The following is a 14,464-nucleotide window of genomic DNA, read 5'->3' as shown; positions in this document are numbered from 1 at the left end:
CCTCTGTTATATAGTTATTTAGTTAAGGGGTAAAACCTTAACTAAATACAGCGGGCACACGTGAATATTATATATACATACATACATGTACAGCAAGAGACAAAAACAAAGACAAAAGCGTGACAAAGACAGTGTTAAAAAGTTTTAACCAGTTTATTGAGATAAAAACAAACACTATGACCAGACACATCATCTCAGCTTCTTTTTTTCCTCAAATAACCGAATACTACAACATATTCAACATGATCATGTATCAGTTACATCATCTATAATGTCTTGATTTCAAGGCAGCTTTATCAGAAATGGTAAACAAAGTGGTTACTCTGAATATTATTGCTCACTGCTGGCACTTTGTGTAAAAGAAAGTGTCCTTCTATCTATGTTCTAAAATCGATGGCGGTGAAATGTAGACTGATATAGCTAATGATTTGCATTCCGGTTATCATGAAACTTAGTAAAAGTCTAGAGTTTTTCCAGTTGCCCAGTAGAGGGCAGTGTAACAAAACTTATCTTTAGCAAAGCTTTGCAATCAACTTCACTGGTGGCAAAGAAGAAACTCTACTACCACATGATCCTCAGACGTTCATCTTACCAGTTTTAGCCACTACTTTAATGTCTGGTAGGTGGACTACACATTATTTTCTGTACTAAACTGTACTAAACATAGATTCATTTAATATCAAACTATTTGTTGTTCATTAAATTGTTCCAACATGGTAAACCTGGTATCCTTAACTACCACTTGATAATTACACATCTTTTGTAAATATCTGAACACCTGTCGTCCATTTCCATTACAGCTTTCAATGACTTAAAGACAGGAATGCATTATATTTCCATTATGATCCTTTCCTGGAGAATTAAAGTTTTAGTTTCAATAAAAACAACTGTCAGACCAATCTAGGAGCCCATCAGTAGGAGTAATTGCTCTTTTGCTCTCTACATGGACAAGTTACCTGCATGCAACCAAAGCTTGCTCAAAACCCAGATCTACAACTGGACAACAAAACACAAACCAGAAAGCTTCTAGTACCAAAATTCTTGCCTCTCGCCTACAGAGTCTAAATATTCACATGTAATCTAGTTATAAAAGTTACTCCCAAACTGATATCCACCAACAATCCCTTGGATTTTCCTTTACATATACCCTTTACATTATGATTTCCACTAACCTTGATAATGTCACTATAATATAATCAAAATAACAATCACAGCTATAACTTTTTGACAAATAAAAATAAACTGATGTATAAAATAATGGATTGCCTCTTTAGTGGCTTAAAACATGCGTTATAGTTACGCACTTGTGCTGGTTAGATGGATAACAGGCGCAAAAACAGTCGTCACATCTGGAAGTACTGAACTCATCAAACCAGAGTGATCAGTAAGGACTTTGGCACATAAGCCCCCTAGTGGCACCTGAAGATTCTTGCATTGCATTCTTGTGAAAGATTCTTTCACAAGAATGCATTGATTGAGGGATCCTTAGTGTACTCTTGCAAATGCTGGCTCTTTTAGAGAGACGTGTCAGTCACGTGATCTGATGGAAGAATGTACACCACAGAGAAACAGTGTGCACACTTTCCCCCTCTTTCAAAAGATACTGATAGAATCTTGTGGGCACAGATTAATTACTGGCAGCATCTACAGTCAGCTGCTTGTACAGCTGTGTAATCTAAGCCCACTAACTGGTGGACATGTGGGTCATTGTGTGGTCCACACTGGTCTCAAACACTGTAATAAACACAAATATATGAAGACAGCGTTAAAGCGTCAGACTTCAGATCAGTAAATAAAACCAGAATACTAACAACATGACACAGTGCTGCTTGAAAAGAAACCGTACGCCCTGGTTCAGTTACAGTCAGAATCTTCACAGTCTGGTCCCACACAGTCTGTCTTACAGCTCTGTTTTGCTGGCTCGGTGGACTATCTGGTTGTAGCTGTTCTTTCTTTGGGGTTTGTAGGTGAGAAGCTGGCTGAACATGGTCAGAAGTCTTTCCCAGTAGCAGGAAACATCTTCCATTTGCAGGTGGTTGAGGATGAATTCCTTCCCCCTGTAGAGAGGTTGGGAAGCAGAAAAGTCACGTGATGCTGGGAGAAGGTTATCGCAGCTACTCCTGCTCAATCATGAAGTTCTGATCTCTCACCTTGTAGCCATTTCCTGCGCGATGGCATCGTTCTCTTTAACAAACTGGAGCAGCTCCCTGAGGACACAGAGTGCAGACACATTTATATTTGCAAATTCTTCCTTACTTGGCAAATAGTACTCCTGGGCGTGCATAGAATAGAGATATTTCAAAATAAAACATGAAATAAAATAACAAATAGAGTTTGAGAGCTCACTTTAAAATCCCCATCCAGCCTTCTTGTCAAGCTCTCTGGTTTGCTACAAGCTATTAGTTGTTTCACCAGCTTGTTGGCATTTATCCAAACGCTTTGGCTTGAAATATACAGTCAGCGTATCGCTATATGTTCACGGATGCAATTAAAATGTGTAAATTTGCACATTTACCTATATAACAAATTATTATTGTGTGTCATCAGGTTTAAATTGTCAAAGCTGGTTGTAAATACGTTCCTTTGTTCTATAAAAGGAATATAAAAGGCCTCACATTTTTAAATTGGACAACAGACAGAAGGCTACACACACACTGTATAAAGACTCTTTTTTTCCTCCATCCACGAACACAAGCTGCCATCTTCTTTTCTAAACCAAAGGGACGTCTTAACAAATACATTTAAACAACAAAACTAACGATGCACACACAGACTTCATCCACACGTCTGAGATGTCACGATACCACTTTTTTATGTCCGATACCGATATCATAAATTTGGATATCTGCCGATATGAATCCGATATAGTGTATTTTTAATCAATAAAACTGTTTTTTTAATATCTTGCTGCATTTTGTATAAGTTCATACTGAAGTTTAAAAAAAAACAAAAAAACACTAAAGCTATACCACAGCCACAGCCGCTCTATCACGTGACGCATACTGCTCGACGTGCTAAGGTTATGAGCTGAGTTACGCCGTGTTGCAAGTTTTGTGAGGTGCTTTCGTGATATTTAATGGATCGGATTACATTTTTTATTTCTCTCCGATATCCGATCCAGTAATTTAGGTCAGTATCAGACCGATACCGATAGTAATATCGGATCAGTCCATCTCTACTGAGGACACAAGCTGACCTACCTGAGATCCGACAGATCCTGCCTGACTGGGATGTAGTGGACCCAGGGCTTGAGCTGAGGGTAAAAGAATTCCTGCCATTCGTCTCCCACGTGAAACACCAAGGAGCCGCACAGGAAGAGATGTTTGAAGCGAAAACTTGCTGCTACACCACGGAAGTTGAACAAATACCTGCAGGAAATTGGAAAGAAGTCATCCGTTAGACTGCATGGCACAACAAAGCTGCTGTAAACTCAGCTATAAGACATGTCTTTATAAATGCTACTTTTGGCTGTTCTCATGCCACGAGGGTGTCGCCACAGCACCTGCAGCTCAATCCTTCTGTTTGCAATAAGCAGCCAATCAGAAGGAAGGTGGTTTAAAGAATTGGAGCTAAAAAGCCTTGTTTCAGACAGGTCTGCCTTTCATTTTATCCTCTAAGGCCCAGGATTTCAGGAGGATCATTCTGATTTGTAGATCACACAGAGCTGGGAAAGAGTATAATGGTTCCTCTTTAAATATGAATGAAATACAGGCAAAGTCAAGAGAATGAGCTCACTTGTATTTGCAGTGATCTACCAGGGGAATTTCCTTGGCAGGGGGTCTCCCAAGAGTATCCTAAAACGCAGCAAATACAAAAAAAGTCATTTAAAGTCAGTCTGATGGATTCCACTGTAAAAGTGACTAATATGTCCTATAACAATGAAATGATCGTATATAAGCAGGATCAATTTAAAAAGAATCTTACTGATTTCAGATTATTGCAAAAGTCTGTGAGCTCAGTGTGGTGTGGTGTCAGTGTGATTGACCTTCTCAGACTTCCAGGCTTGGTTCTTTGTATATTCTGCATCTACCAGCTCTGGAGCTTCTCTGGACAGAAGGATGAGAGGGTCGCGCTCAGGGCTGGTTCTACCAAAGAAAGAGCACAGTCCAGAAGACATGATTTAGGGTCCTACAGCTAGCTACACATATGATGTAAATGTATATGAAAAGAAAAAGAATAAAAAGAATTTCCATAGAGAGTTACACAAAGTGAACATCTTCACAACACTGACCTGGAACCTCTGAAAAATCCTTTAGACTCTTTCTTCTTCCATGGCCACTGTGCTGCAGAGCTAAAACACAACACATTATTAGCAGTAGTACTATTAGAAATGTTGTACGTTAAAATCAACATTTTTTATTTAATATAGAAAAGAGTGAAGATATTCTTTTAATAAGGATATGAAAAGGGACCACCTAAATGAATTCAAAGTATGGAGAACAACAGGAACAGCTCATGATCCGAGCCATACCACATCATTGTCAAACACGTTGGGAACATTGTGATGTCATCAGTATGGCTACCAGTGGAACACCAGTGTTCATTGATGGGACTGCTGACAGAAGCAGCAGGATTCCTCCAAATGCTGGAATATTATTATATTTAAGATTATGGTAGTTTGTCCAATTCACTTTGAGCTTCAAAAAATGCAGGACTGTGTATAAAAGTGACCGCAATTTTTAAATTACATTTCTAATTTCTTCAGTGCACATAATTGGACAATGGTCCAAACTGTATGTTCACTAGTCAGCTCCTCCCCTCACTAAAGTGCAAACCTTACTTTTTAAGGTCATCCCGCATCAGATCCCATCTTCCCAGTCCGGTGGGGTAAATGGGCCACACAGCAGGTCCGCCTTCCCAAAATGTCCATGCTGGGTACATGATGTCGTTGTAGTCTGAGGTCTACTTAAAAAACAAACATCCACATTTCAAGAACACTTACTGCACTTAATAATAGTAATAACACATCCATGTGTACCTCAAAAACACTGCCCACATTCTGACCTTACTGAAAGAGAAGACTGGCAGGGTTGGCTGCACCCAGTGGGGGACTTGAGGGTAGTCTCTCACATTTACAACCATCTCTAAGTCAGGCAGCTTGTCAATCACCTCCAGTATGAAGTGCTCCACCCCACTGCACCTGAAAACAGGGAAGTGGCCCACATCATGTCATCGATACAACTACCTGATGTTCAGACAAGTAACAATGACTTGTATCTGATCAATTTCTAAAAATCACACCAGGTCCTGCTTTACCTAGCAGGGAACATGCAGTTTTGCTCCCTGTACAGCTTGTGTCCAATGATCTGGTAGTGGGTTCCCACTCCTCTCTGAACCGTAGCAGCCATGACATCCTGTGAAATCCCCCCTTTAAAGGTCTGCAAGTCATGCTGTAGGACACTGAGACAGACGGCAAAGTTCATATTATGCTTTAACTTACACAATGGGAATGAAGCAGTAAACATGCATGTGATCAGTATGTCAGATACTATACGTAGATCTGACACTTATTTCATAATAAAGAGGTTTCTAACAGAATGATCTTTTGCCTGGATTCAGTTCATATGCAAGAAAGATAAAGTGCACCAACCTTAGGTGGCAGCTACAGTTGACAGGTTCACATGGAGTGTACCCTTTAACAGTATCCGATATCCTTTCTTTAACTTTCTTCCACTGGTTGCCTGAAACATCACATATAAATGGAGATTTTGCTATTTTGTATCACATTTAATAGAGTCAAAATCATTCAGTAGGTCACAAAAGAGCCCAGCATCTAAAAAGAACTGCAGGCCTCACTTGACTCAGTTAAAGTCAGTGTTCTTGATTCAACGGGAAGAAAGCGAGTGGGCAGAAATGGCTCATTGCTGTAATTGATGGAACCATAAATTCTGCTCTCTACCAAAAGATCCTGAGTGACAATGTCTGGCTGAAGCACACCTATGCAGCAGGACAATGATCCAGTACACACCAGGAAGCAGGAAGTGTTGTTTGCCAGTCTGCCAACAAAGGAAATATTTAGGGAAGAACAGACGTGTTATTTTTAATGTATTGTATCTAACCAGATTCGCAGCTGCCTGTATGCCCTTTTTGTTTTCAGTCCCTTTTACTAATAACAGTTCAGATGTTCATTATTAATTTTAAAAAAATCTACAACACAGATGTGTGTGATATTAAATTTGAAGAAACTTTGAAATATGAGTGGACACCTCGATTGTGCTGTTAAAGTTTGTAGCATATTACAATCTTAGGCTTTATAAGGGCTTTACAAGGGCTTTATAAGGGGCTGAGAGCTTACTTTTGAGCTTCCCTTTGCTTAAGCCAGAGCATTTGCGCAATCCGTTAAGAGTCAACACACGTCGATGGAGTCTAAAGAACAAGGGAAAACCTACACGCGCGGCTGTTTCGCAGTTTGCAAGTCTCTAATTTACATAGAATCAATGTATTTGTGTAGGTTAGGTTTTTTAGAGCAAGCAGACCATACAGGTTAACAGCACTTCAAGTAACTCCTGCACGAAAACACTCTGTCATGTAATGGCTCGACTATAAATTATCGTACTGAATGTGAGTGTGAGAGAAAGAGCAAACTCTTACCCATCATTCATACCAACCTAAAAGTTAGCTGCTGGGCTAGTTAGCTAACACCGGTGAATTGATGGTTGCCTATAGCACCAGAAGTCATCTTAAAGAGCGACGGACAAATAAAAGCTCACTAGTTCTTTTTTTATAACAAATTCAAAAGGCGTAGGTGTTTAAAAATAGATTACCTGAAGCACCGGCCAAACACGCGTGAAAAACTTGCACTACTATTAAAATCCTCCACAACCAAAACCACTCCATTTCCCCTCTATCCTCCAGCTTTGTCTGACGAGGAGAATCTGCGCCGTTGTTATCTGCGGTCCGCTACTTCTGGCTGGGTTACAGTCATTACGGTAATGCTCGCAGTGAAATTCATTTGTTCGTTACCGTAAAGCTTAAAACACTGAGGGATTGTTGGTCTCAAATCTTCAGTTTAATAGATAGATAGATAGATAGATAGATAGATAGATAGATAGATAGATAGATAGATAGATAGATAGATAGATAGATAGATAGATAGATAGATAGATAGATAGATAGATAGATAGATAGATAGATAGATAGATAGATAGATAGATAGATAGATAGATAGATATTAGAAAGTTATTTACAACATAAGGCATGATTTTCAAACGTACAAACACTGCCACATAGGTAATGACGTTACTGATTTAGTGGTTGATAAAATCACGAGTTTATTTCAAGGGCATGAACAGCATCCTCATGAATTATTATCCGTCAAATGTGCTCAATATAATGAGTTTCTCCATCACAGAGAGAAAAGGAGGAGGAAAGAGACCCTCCTGAGATTTGGGCAGTAAGTGACAGAGAGAGGAAGAGACAGAAGACAGGTGGAGAGGGAGAGCTATCAAAAGAGGGCAATAAAAAGAAGCAGGGGGTCCAGTGAAATATTAGACAGAGTATTTCAGATTTGCTGGAGATATAATAGAGATCAAATCTGTGGATGAATTGCAGATCTCATTCATAGCCAATTTCTTCAAGTTTGGTCTTGAGAGGATCTTGGATTTTTATTTTTTATTTTTTTGCAAACACATCCACACCTGAACAAAAATGCAACACATGTGGCTCTCTCTTCTATCTGGCCTCTGCCTTAACCTGGTTTTCCTTTGCAGTGCCGAGGAAGGTCTAGAGTTCCCCAATTTTGACGGGAAAGACAGGGTGATGGACATCAATGAGCGCAACTACAAAAAGGCTCTGAAGAGATATGACCTGCTGTGCCTGTTCTACCACGAACCTCTGCCGGCCAACAAGGGTCTTCAGAAGAGGTTCCAGATGACAGAGCTGGTGCTGGAGGTGAGAAACTGGTTGAGGTTGGGTATGTGTCACAGACTGCAGGGCAAGTGGCTCGGTGATGATATTCATTGTGTGTTATAAAATGGAGTTAACTGTGAAAGGAAAGTGAGAAATGTGGAAGTATAATGATGTAATCTACTTTTTTATAGAGTTTTTTTTTTTTCACATTTTGATAAGCATTAAACAGAAAGGCTAACTCATGTGGTTCAGGCGTTAATGCTCCATAAAGAATTCTTTCTGATGATGAATTATAACATAAAGTGCCTTCTCTGCTTGAAAAATTAGATTTGGGAGAAGCAGTTATTAGGATTGCTGATTCGTTTTGTGTTTATTGACCAGTTGATCAACAGTTGCTTTGTGGTAAAAAATCACATTTCCAGAAGCCTTAGCAGTACTTAGCATTCTAACATACTAAACATATTGCCTATGAGGATGATGGTATTCGTATTTAGGCCAAAGACCAATATAGAGCCTCACACATTAGCTCTGTAGCTTTAGACCACATTGGATAGGCAAAAAAATATATCCCAAGGTGAATGTTAATCCCTGTTAACCCTATTCCTGACTCTAAGGGGGTCACTAGCGATCTGCTGGATGTTACTATCATGAAGCTTCATAAACAATGAACTGGTTTTGAAAACTCTTTGCAAAATTCATTGCTCCTGAGTTTTTCAGGTTTGCAAATACCTGGAAGCTATGGGAAATGTATCACCACTGATCAAAGAAGACATGAGGAAATGAGAGATGGATCTGTTGTGGCATACCGGATGCTGAGCTATAGCTCAAATCCCTGCAGATTACATTCTGCCATGCAAAGTAATCACTGATACTTTCCGTTCTAGGAGAAATCAGACAGCGACTGCCCCATGTTTCCTCTGTCTTCTTGAAGTATAGACTCTCTCCTTAGACTGGATCTATGTTTTACCTGTGCACACTCTTAACTGGCAAGCAGTCCTTTTAATCCCATTTTGTGCTCTCCGCTGTGGTTTACATATATCCAGGGATTGTTTCTAGGTCATTTTGTTAATTATAGCTTGTTCCCAATTCTCTTTACTACCTTCCTTTGAACTAGAAATCAGAAGATTTGCTCTCACACTCCTTTCCTTCTCATCTTGGAGGCATTTTTTATTTGTTAGTATTCACCTTTGGCAACATTTTCAGTTTCACATTTCTGTCATGTTTCGTGCACTCTTGGAAAGCAGAAATACACAAAGTAAACCCCCTCCTCAGTGGTTTTCTAAATCTGTTATCCTTCCTCAACAACTGCAAGCTGAAAGGCAAGCAGTCCTGACTCACAGCTTCCTCCTAACAAGAAAACTCCACAGGGGGCTCTCAGTACACAGACATCTTGGTAATGAAAAGATGTATTGACGAAGACGGCTGCAGCTGTGGATGTCGGCTCAAGTACACAGCATAGAAGTCAGAGCTAAATCAAAGCAATGAGGGTGTTCACACCAGTGTTTCTTATCTCAAGGTTTACTTACCAGGTGGTTTTAGTCCACACATGTCCACACTGTACAGTTTTATTTAAAAGTCAAATAAAAAGTCACCAACTATTATTTAATTTACCAGCTATGCTCTTGCGTCTTGCTCCCAGTTGCCAACACTGGTGTTTTATTGCACCTATTTCAGTGTCGAAGCCCCTAAACTGACCAAAAGCCTCCCACCAAGAGGAAGTACTTTCTGGCTACTTGGACAACAATATCCTGAAGGTCACTATGAAACTTGACCCAGATTTGTACTTAATATTGACCTAAACCATAATCTTTTCCTAACCTAAATAACAAGGTTTAAATCTCAATCTGCTGCTGTTAGTATGGCTGAGGGTGTCACATGTGTTTGTTTGTATATGCATAACTCCTTACCAATCACGATGGTGACCTCTGTGATTTTAGAAAAGAGACAACATTTAGAACACGATGAAGAGATTTCAGAACATGAGGTATTTTGCCATTACTGGATAGGACAGTGCAGAAAGTAGACAGGAAGCTGGAGAGAAAGTGAGGGGGATGACATACAGGAAACCGTCTGGGACAGACGAGTAGGCCGGGGTTTGACGAGCTGCTCAACCAGGTGAGCTATAGCAGCACTCTCAAGTCAGAATGTGGCAGGTGAGTTTGAAGATGAGGATGAGACAATCAGCTTCAAAACAATGGTCCATCCTGTATGACTGCCAACTTGTTGCAACAAGGCCCGACACAAAGAGTGAACATTAAATCTCATTTTTAACGTTTCATCCTAGATGCCATTCAGAAAATCATCCTGATTAGGTGATGTTCCTGATCTAGGTTTTTTTTAAAGTGTGTTTTATAGAGTATTTTAATAGAGTCACAATACTGAATGAGTTGTTGTTCTTGAACACAGCTTACAGCTCAAGTCCTGGAGAACAAAGACATCGGTTTTGGAATGGTGGACTCCCAGAAGGATGTCAAAGTGGCCAAGAAACTGGGTATGTACTGCATCTGTGTTGCTCTTGGCTTATCCACTCCTATGGGTTTCTTATACCATTTTACTAGTAATGTATTGTTTTGAAAGTGTTGGATCTGTTGTCTAAATAGGACTGGAGGAGGTGGGCAGCTTGTACGTGTTCAAGGACGACCGTGTGATTGAGTTTGACGGGGAGCTCTCAGCAGACACTCTGGTGGAGTTCCTGTTGGATGTGAGTAGTAAAATCTGATGCTTTTCAGACGGCAGTTACATTACCCACAAAAACAATCAGTCTTAGCCTCGTTAATTAGTTGAATCCCTAACATATCACAACTGCAACATCAATAAGCTCTTCAACAACACACACATTTTAGTAACCGTCATCTGTACCTCATATAAAAAAATGCACTGTAAACTAAGTTATCAGAAAAGTTAAGGCAGCGACACAACTGCTACAGGTCCCTTTTGATTAGAGTTAAATCTCATATACTTTTGATGATCTAACTGATTTTTCATTCACATTTCCCACAGGCTAAGATAAATTACCATAATATTAAAAGTAATGAGTTAATATAAAACTCCCTTTTACTCAACATTGTTGGAGTTCTTTTTGTAAACATAAGAAGGTTCTGCCTTACTTTTGTTGTGCAAAAGTTTAGTGGAGACAGATTAAAGTTTGCAGAACTCACTAAGAAGCCTGTGCCATCTACTCAGGCTAAGCAATAGCTTAACAAGCCCCTTCACTCATGGCATCACAGCTTCTATCTATCTAATATGGATCAAATATCTATTACGCACAATTAGGTCGACGCACTAATAATTTTGCCAAATAATAGCATCTTAGTCAAATCTATAAGCTCTGGAATCCTAGAGCTTTTTCTTCTAATATCATAGCATCCACTCAGTAAGCTGTATTATTAAAAGACAAGTGCGAGCTAGAGCTGACTAATAGATTTCCTTTGGTTTTTGCTTTTACTGCTCTTCCTGCAGGTTTTTTTTTACTCTCTTTATTACTGCATGTGCAATATTCTCTACATTAATTCAGTCCTATTGACTATCAGCACATGCACACATTCACATTTAAACAATGCAACTGACGACAGAGAAATGTTACCTTTAAGAGGTGATTACTACCTCAAAATAGTGCAATTTGTTAAAAAACAAGAACTCCAATTTAAAAATATGAAAACTATTTTTAATTAATTTGAGCATTTCGGTTTACACGGCATATTGCACAAGATATGTATTTTAAAAGAACAGTGAATAGGGCCTTAATTGGGCCCCTGCTTCCTGATACATTTACTTCATTTTTATCTAAACTACACACTTTAAAGTTTTTAGGACTGCATCATGCACAAGTTCAGCATTATTGCTTTGCATTGATTATTGACTGACATGTATATACCTTCCAAGGTAGGTTTAGCGCAACAGTTACTTTTAGGTAACAGTACCCTGTATTTCAACTCTGTTAGGTGGATTATATTACCATGGCATGAGCCAAGCTAGCTGTTTGCTATCTTCAGTGCTAATGCTAAGCTAATCAAAGCGGCATGTAATTATGAGTCCACATTAAACAAAAGTGCATGAGACTGGAACTGATCCAACTATACCAAACTGATTAAGTTACCTAAGTAATGACTAACATGTTTTCCTTCTGTGTTATACTGCTCCTTAGGTGTTGGAGGACCCAGTAGAGATGATCAATAATGCCATGGAGGTGCGAGCCTTTGAGAGGATGGAGGAAGACATCCGCCTCATTGGTTATTTCAAAGGAGAAGATTCATGTTAGTTTAGCATCAAACTCATATGTCAATATAATAATAACAACAATAATAATAATGGATTGTATTTATATAGCACTTTTCGAGACCTTGGAAGCGCTTTACAATTCTACTATTCATTCACTCTCTCTTTCAGTGTACCATAAAGTTGTTTTATTGTGCTTCAGACATGTTAATGGACTATAGAGGTTGATGGAGATATATTTCGTATAGCCTTACTGGCTGCTAAATGAAAACCTGATTCTAGACTTTGCTAGTCTCACTCAGTCTCATGACAGCCTTTAAATAGCTTCTGGCTCCTCGTCTAATAGGTCAAACTGCAATTATAGTTCTTCTCACAAAAAAAGGAGAAAAAGTGAGGCAGGGAAGATACTATCTGGCCAATACGACGGTGGCACAAATTTTCATTATGAAGCCTATTTCTGTCCAGATATAGGTCGGTCCCTGGCGGTGACCTTGTTGGGAAGAGAACTAGGATCGTGTTACAAGTTTATAAAACTGTATTAAGGGAAAGTTGGTTACTGGGATGAAGATACCAGAATCTGATGAGAAATTGAATGAAAAAGCCTTTCACTTCTTGCCTTTCTCATCACACCATCACTATAGAATGTCACTGCTGAACTTCAGCTTTTGTTCTTGTCAATCTCTCTCAAATTTATTTCCAGCTCTCATTTTTGTTTTTGTTTTTTAGATTTCAAGGCTTTCCAGGAAGCCTCAGAGCGGTTTCAGCCTTACATCAAGTTTTTTGCTACATTTGATAAATCTGTAAGTCTTAACAGAAAATATACTACACTGTACTTTGTTTTACAGTAACATGCACCATAATTACTTAAAACACACTAACCATAATAAATTAGAATATTGACTTAATTAAATGCAACTTAATTTCTGTGTGTAAATAACAAGTAGCTTGTTAGCTTACTTTTGCAAAAAGCTAGCATGGCTATATTCAAATGCATCAAAGTCTAGCTGCTAGCAGCTCTGAAATTCACTATTTAGCGCGCTACATAGCATGTCACCTGTTGTTTAAAGTATGTAAATTAATGTTAGTGTTTGTTTTTTGTTAAATCTGATCTCTTAGGCTAGCTGTTTCCAATCTTTATCTTCACATCGCTCCTCAAATATACGTTTCCGAAAAAGACTGGAGATAGCTAATTTAGTTGAAACTCTTGATTAATGAGCTTCACTTCAAACATTAAAAAAAAACATGAAAACCACCCCTAAAACATTGAAGTGACATCTTGGCATTTAACTTTTTTTTTAAGGTAGCCAAACATCTTTCCCTAAAGATGAATGAAGTTAATTTCTATGAGCCATTCATGGAGGAGCCGGCCATCGTGCCTGGAAGACCTCTATCCGAGATAGACATTGTTGAATATGTAACCCAGCACAGAAGGTTAATGTTATTTTTTTTTTCAAGTTTTATTAAAAAAACTTAAAATTTCAAGCATTTCTTTGTGTGAGATTTAATACAAATGTGCTTCTTACAGAGCTACTTTGAGGAAGCTCCGGGCTGAGAATATGTTTGAGACATGGGTGATTGTTTGGTCTTATTAGAGCAGATGAAAGCAGAAATTACATAGTATACAAGCACTTTCTTTAAATGTATTGAAGCCAACGTTGAATTCAAGCTACTAATTACTCTAAATCTTTAAATTCTTTCCATCTGTAGGAAGATGATATGGATGGAATACATATTGTTGCCTTTGCTGAGGAAGAAGATCCAGGTGTGCAGCTGTAATTCAGAGCTTTTTATTGTTTAACATTACACTTATTTTTCTTGATTAGAAACTGGAGTTGAGTTCAGATAACTTTGTTGTCTCTTCCTTAGATGGCTATGAGTTCCTAGAAATCCTGAAAGATGTGGCCAGAGACAATACCAACAACCCAGAGCTGAGTATTGTCTGGATCGACCCTGATGACTTCCCTCTGGTTCAGTCTTCCTGTTTAACCAAATAGTTTTTAAAATGATCCCTTATAAACAATTTCTACACAGGAAAATTCTACCATTGTTTAAATGCAGAAAATGTCTGAAGTTAGCTTGGTTTATCTTGTCCTGACAGTTGACCACTTATTGGGAAAAAACCTTTAAGTTGGACCTGTTTAGACCTCAGATTGGTGTGGTCAATGTGACAGATGTAAGTAAAATATCAAACTCTAAGAAAACACCAAAATAAAGACTTTAAAGACATTAAATGTTGTGGTTCTCTGTTTTCCAGGCAGATAGTGTCTGGCTGGACATGTCCAATGATGAGGACCTGCCCACTGCAGAGGAGCTGGAGGACTGGATAGAGGATGTCCTGTCAGGGAGGGTGAACACGGAGGACGACGATGAGTCCGCTGATGAGCCCGAAAACCCTGACAGC

At 38.9% G+C, this 14,464-nt stretch overlaps 2 protein-coding genes across 3 annotated transcripts in view; one reads left to right on the top strand and one right to left on the bottom strand.

Annotated features, from left to right (window-relative positions):
* Window positions 1-134: 134 nt before the first annotated feature.
* poglut1 (protein O-glucosyltransferase 1) lies at window positions 135-6,890 on the bottom strand. 2 transcript variants are annotated; one of them, XM_080876915.1, is made up of 11 exons: window positions 6,765-6,890; window positions 5,591-5,681; window positions 5,257-5,400; window positions 5,005-5,140; window positions 4,781-4,902; window positions 4,232-4,291; window positions 3,986-4,085; window positions 3,736-3,794; window positions 3,201-3,368; window positions 2,151-2,207; window positions 135-2,057 (listed from the first exon to the last, which is right to left on the bottom strand). In XM_080876915.1, exons 1-11 carry the CDS (start codon window positions 6,835-6,837, stop codon window positions 1,901-1,903), a joined length of 1,167 nt encoding a protein of 388 aa, XP_080733041.1. In that variant the 5' UTR covers window positions 6,838-6,890; the 3' UTR covers window positions 135-1,900. The 2 variants fall into 2 exon arrangements, with proteins under 2 accessions (XP_080733041.1, XP_080733042.1); XM_080876916.1 differs by lacking the exon at window positions 6,765-6,890 and adding an exon at window positions 6,609-6,643.
* A 757-nt stretch (window positions 6,891-7,647) lies between these two features.
* Window positions 7,648-14,464, top strand: part of LOC308394244 (calsequestrin-2-like) — a gene marked incomplete at both ends in the record, with an annotated part of 6,886 nt that continues 69 nt past the window's right edge. The window contains 11 exons of the mRNA XM_080878487.1: window positions 7,648-7,890; window positions 10,255-10,339; window positions 10,449-10,549; window positions 11,993-12,101; window positions 12,790-12,863; window positions 13,364-13,494; window positions 13,589-13,634; window positions 13,771-13,825; window positions 13,930-14,030; window positions 14,162-14,236; window positions 14,318-14,464. The exon at window positions 14,318-14,464 is cut by the window's right edge and continues 69 nt beyond it. Of these exons, the coding sequence (XP_080734613.1) occupies window positions 7,648-7,890; window positions 10,255-10,339; window positions 10,449-10,549; window positions 11,993-12,101; window positions 12,790-12,863; window positions 13,364-13,494; window positions 13,589-13,634; window positions 13,771-13,825; window positions 13,930-14,030; window positions 14,162-14,236; window positions 14,318-14,464 (1,167 nt within the window). The remainder of the gene's footprint in view (window positions 7,891-10,254; window positions 10,340-10,448; window positions 10,550-11,992; window positions 12,102-12,789; window positions 12,864-13,363; window positions 13,495-13,588; window positions 13,635-13,770; window positions 13,826-13,929; window positions 14,031-14,161; window positions 14,237-14,317) is intronic.

The sequence above is a fragment of the Rhamphochromis sp. 'chilingali' genome (assembly GCF_963969265.1).
Source record: "Rhamphochromis sp. 'chilingali' genome assembly, chromosome: 3".
Lineage (NCBI taxonomy): Eukaryota > Metazoa > Chordata > Actinopteri > Cichliformes > Cichlidae > Rhamphochromis > Rhamphochromis sp. 'chilingali'.
Note: the sequence above shows the minus strand (reverse complement) of the source record. Positions and strands in the feature narration are given on the sequence as shown.

What these genes read in the sequence shown, in the direction of transcription:
- poglut1 (XM_080876915.1), bottom strand. Translation starts at nt 6,837, where the DNA reads ATGGAGTGGTTTTGGTTGTGGAGGATTTTAATAGTAGTGCAAGTTTTT. An exon ending in AAGCCTGGAAGTCTGAGAAG is followed by an intron (nt 3,795 to 3,985) that starts GTCAATCACACT and finishes GCTGCGTTTTAG; the next exon opens with GATACTCTTGGGAGACCCCC. An exon ending in CAGGATCTGTCGGATCTCAG is followed by an intron (nt 2,208 to 3,200) that starts GTAGGTCAGCTT and finishes CTGTGTCCTCAG; the next exon opens with GGAGCTGCTCCAGTTTGTTA.